The sequence below is a fragment of the Engraulis encrasicolus genome, chromosome 10, assembly GCF_034702125.1.
Source record: "Engraulis encrasicolus isolate BLACKSEA-1 chromosome 10, IST_EnEncr_1.0, whole genome shotgun sequence".
Lineage (NCBI taxonomy): Eukaryota > Metazoa > Chordata > Actinopteri > Clupeiformes > Engraulidae > Engraulis > Engraulis encrasicolus.
In genome coordinates this window covers 1,825,270-1,830,269 of record NC_085866.1, presented here as the reverse complement: position 1 = coordinate 1,830,269, position 5,000 = coordinate 1,825,270, and the positions used below count along the sequence as shown (strand labels likewise).

Here is a 5,000-nt window from a genome sequence, read left to right as displayed (position 1 = left end):
GAGGATGCTCTCTACAAGTCCTCTGTAGGCCTGGGTAAGAGGGCGGTAGTTCAGTCCAGCCTTCCTAAGCATCCTAATAAAGTACAGCCTTTGCTGGGCTTTTTTCACGATGGATGTGGTATTCAGACTCCAGCTCAGGTTTGATGTTACTTGCATGCCTAGGAATTTATGACTTTCAGCCCTCACCACCTCTGTCCCTTTAATGTGCAGAGGCTGTAGGGGAGGAGGATGTTTTCTGAAGTCCACTATAATTTCCCTCGTCTTGTCTGTGTTGAGGATGAGGTCGTTTGTCTCCCCATAGTCAATGATGTAGTTCACAACAGACCTGTATCCTGACTCGTCCCCTTCTTTAATGAGCCCCAGGATGGTAGTGTCATCAGCATATTTGATGATGATGGTGTTGTCATGGCTTGAGAGAAGGTCATGGGTATACAGTGTGAAGAGTTTAGGACTGAGGCAGCATCCTTGTGGAGATCCCGTACTGACTGTGAGCTCAGAGGACACTCGCCCCCCCATTCTCACCACCTGTGGTCTCTCTATAAGGAAGTCCAGTATCCAGTTACAGGTGGGAGTTGGGAGGCCAAGGACTGTCAGTTTCTCAATCAGCCTGCCTGGGTGGATGGTATTGAAGGCAGAACTGTAGTCCAGGAAAAGCATTCGGACATACGCTCCGCTACTCTCCAGGTGCTCCAGTGTGTGGTGTAAAGCTATTGCTACTGCATCATCCACTGATCGGTTGGGATGGTAGGCAAACTGAAAGGGGTCAGTAGTGTCCTGGACTGTATAATTTATATGGGCTAAGACCAGTTTTTCAAGGCACTTCATGGCGACTGATGTAAGTGCCACAGGCCTGAAGTCATTAAGAGTTTTTGTGTCTGGTCTTTTTGGAACATACAGTGCCTACAACATCACTGCACTACATACAGTGCCTACAACATCACCATGAACAGTTTTAATGAATGCCTAGTGACTGCTTATTACACTTCAATGAGTAGGCATGCTTTAGCCCAGTGATTCTCAAAATGTGGTCCGCAACAGAGCTCAGGTGGTCCACGAGAGGATTTCTATTTTTCCAAGACAGGTTAGCAGTTGGCTATATTTTTAACATTATTACAAAGCTAAACATAGCTGAAATCTCATTTTCACCACAATTAGACAGGCTTTTAAATGTGAATAAAAAGTAAGTGATCTGCATCAAAATTAGTAGTCAAATTAGCACCCGTCGATTTTTACAGGTGGTCCCCAGTGTTAATTTTGTCAGCTTTTTTTGATTTAGTCGTAGTCTTAGTCACAATGACGAAAATCAATTTTAGTCTTAGTCATATTTTAGTCATTGCTTCCCAATTTAGTCTTAGTCATTTTAGTCAACACTGTAAATAATAGAACTTCTCCACACACTGCTTCTCTTTTTAACTTATATCATTGACTGTACAGAATAAACCTTCTCTGCACACTGCTTCTCTTTTTAACATATATCACAATGTGCAGAATGAAACTTCTTCACACACTGGTTCTCTTTTTCTTTATTTTATTCAACACCAGTGTTCATTTCGTCAGCTTTTTTTTTTATTTAGTCATAGTCTTAGTCACAATGACAAAAATCATTTTAGTCTTAGTCATATTTTAGTCATTGCCTTCCCAATTTAGTCTTAGTCTTAGTCTAAGTGACGAAAATCAAAAAAGGGCATTGACGAAATATTTTAGTCATAGTCATGGTTGACGAAATTAACACTGGTGGTCCCTGAACACTTTTGGGGGGGACAAAGTGGTCCTCGATCTGAAAAAGTTTGAGAAACACTGCTTTAACCCATATTAACCCCTTTGCGCAGAGCCTCTGTTATAAGCTTATTGTCACCAATGTTGTAATTGCTACGTCCAGGGGCCTCATGTACAAAGAAGTGCGTGGATTTCCTACCAAGGAAGTGCGGACGCAAAAATCTTGAAAGTGACTTACGGACAAAAAAATCCGGATGTATCAATAAGTGTGTAACCAGGTTTTGCCTTGAAATCCTGCGCACATGCACAAGCACACGCGGGCCCAAGTTTCCACCTTGCCTCCTCCCTTAAATATTCTATATGAATATTCTAATTCGGATGAACAGACCCATTCGTGTGCATTCATTGGTTGAAAGTAGGGCTGCACAATTAATCGAGAAATAATCAAAATCGTGATAAAATAGTGAAATCGAACTCGTGACTTTAATCGTGGCAATAGTGGCCTACTTTTGAGAGCGTCCTTGAAGCCAAAACATACTGACAGGCTGGTGTTTCTGGCCAGAAATCTGTCCACTTTAGTTTCATGCTATTGCCTTTACATAATTATTACAATTCATTTTATTTTGCTCATCCCGTATGTAATTCATTCTTGGTTATATTTCATCTTGTTATAATTTTTTAAAAAATCAGCAAAAATCAATAATCGTGATTAATAATCGAGATTATGATTTTGACCAAAATAATCGTGATTATGATTTTTTCCATAATCGTGCAGCCCTAGTTGAAAGAATTGGAAAGGGAATGCGGGAAATACAGTACATTTCATGATGCGAGGTGAAGGCGCTGTTTTGGAGGTAGACAATTTAAAAGGAAAAAGGCTGCACGCAATAGCCTAACAAAATTACTTTGGCGTTCATAAAATCAGGCACTGGTAATACGTAATGTGAGGACTGAAGAAAAAAACTGTGGTGTCATACTGCAGTACAATGTAGGTTGCCCCCCAATTGATATTTACAAGACATTACATCAAAACACATTGCCGTGAGGCAGTCACCAAGGCTTCCGAGAAATAAACATTTATGTCGGGTATAAATATGAAAGATGACACATGCACACATAGGCTACGCCACATGTATGAATAACTTGCAGCCAATACTCAGTTAGCCTATAAAATCACCTGTTAATTGATGGACTAATTTTGTAGCCTTATTAAAAGAGAAAGACAAGCACTGCGGTGAGGACGTTCCCAACAAATGCGAGAAGACATAGCCTATCGCAGATCCAGAAAATATTCAGTGTTTAATAGCTGCCAAATACTTGAAATAATAGGCCCTACTGCTGATGGGCATCCAATTTCGTTGTAATTCCAGGATATTTCCATGAGTCCGCTTCATTTTAACCAGCTGCCTCAACAATAATATGGTTGAGGTGGTTTTCTTCTTCTTCTTTTTTAAATCACGCGCCTCAACATTAAAATCCACGTTTAACTGGCTGCATCTCTGCAATATTTCCGACCGCGTACAACACATGTAGTTGCGCTGCATGCCTCTGTGTGCCGCCAAAAAGACGCAATGCACCACTTACGGCAACTTCCACGCTTACGGAAACTTCCACAGCAGCCCTGAAATTCGCGTGGAGATCCGCAGTTTTCCACGTCTAGTCTGTTTTAGTACATCTGACCGTGACCGTGGAAAACAACTTAAGTTGCTTTTTTTTCCGTAAGTGAGCTTCGTACATGAGGCCCCTGATCTGTTACTTAAGGCTCTTGGTAATGTCATAGCATTGTTGTTATGATGTACAGTAGTTGAGTTTTTTCAGCAAATAGTGGAGAGGCCCGCCGGCGCCCCCATCTGCACTGAGAGGCTACAACACGGACCCTGTTATACATTAGCTCAGTGACTCTCAAACTTTTTCAGACAGAGGACCACTTTGTCCCCCCATAAATGTTCAGGGACCACATGTCAACTGAATTCACAGTTGACGAGTGCTAATTTGACACTGTTCATTTTGATGCAGGTCACTTCGTTTTATTCACATTAACAAGCCTGTCTTATTGTGGTGAAAATATGACTTCAGACATGTTTGGCTTTGTAATAATGTTACAAATACAGCCTTCTGCTAGCGTGTCTTGGAAAAGTAAAAATCCCCTCGTGGACCACCTGAGCTCTGTCGCAGACCACCAGTGGTCCCCGGACCACACTTTGAGAATCACTGCATTAGCTGTTAGCAGAATGGCAAGGTCCAGTGTACTGTCAAAGTGGCGTCCTACTATTGTATTCAAGTTATTTTCAGTGTCTATTTCAGCATTCCACTGGTGGGATACAGGGAAGATCTTCTCTACAATACATGCACTTTAAAGGACAGACCTTCACCACTATGAAAAATCTTTAAAGGACAGACCTTCACCACTATGCAGTCATTAAAGGACAGAACTTCACTACTATTATATGTGTGCTTTAAGGGATAGGCTTTTTTTTCTTTCTTTTTTTTTTCAACGCATGCTGTAAAAGACAGACCTTTACACCTACACATAACCTGTAAAGGACAAATGTGATCTTTAATTAAATTGCAGGTGTTAGTAGGACAGAAGTGATCTTTAAAGGACATACCTTCAGCTCATCAATGCCATCCATCTTCTTCAAGTCCTTGTCCACACGGCTGATGGCTTGGCGGACCTTCAAAACCTGTACAGAGACAAGAACATTTCATGTTATTATTATTATTATTATTATTATTATTATTATTATTATTATTATTATTATTATCATTATTAGCCTAGGAGTAGTAGTAGTAGTAGTAGAACATTAGAAGTGGCTGTAGTAATAGTAGTAGTAGCAGCAGTAGTAGTTGCAGTAGTAGAAGTAGTAGCAGTAGCAGTAGTAGTAGTAGTAGCAGTAGTAGTAGTAGTAGTTATTATATTTCGGGGTGCAGTTCCCACCTGCTTCCTGTAGGGGGCGATGATGCCGATGTCTTTAGGTGAGATTGTTATCACTGTACTATTGTTATTGGTAGTAGTAGTAGTAGTAGTAGTAGTAGTATCAGCAGCAGTAGTAGTAGTAGTAGTAAAGGACCCAAGTTACTCCTCTATTTATTGAGTTGCACTGGTTACCGATCGCCGCCCGGATCAAGCACAAGGCATTAACCCTTGCCTACAAAACCATCACAGGAATGGCCCCAGCTTATCTGAAGGACCTACTAACGCCCTATGTTACTGGAAGAGAACTGCGCTCATCCAGCACAAGCCGTCTGGCTCTGCCATCCAGTCGCTCTAGGTACTCCCAGTC

The 5,000-nt window shown here is 41.2% G+C and overlaps 1 protein-coding gene across 1 annotated transcript in view; it reads right to left on the bottom strand.

Annotated features, from left to right (window-relative positions):
* Window positions 1-5,000, bottom strand: part of LOC134456394 (putative helicase mov-10-B.1) — a 39,708-nt gene that overhangs the window by 1,511 nt on the left and 33,197 nt on the right. Inside the window, exon 24 of the mRNA XM_063207758.1 lies at window positions 4,326-4,400. Within this exon, the coding sequence (XP_063063828.1) occupies window positions 4,326-4,400 (75 nt within the window). The remainder of the gene's footprint in view (window positions 1-4,325; window positions 4,401-5,000) is intronic.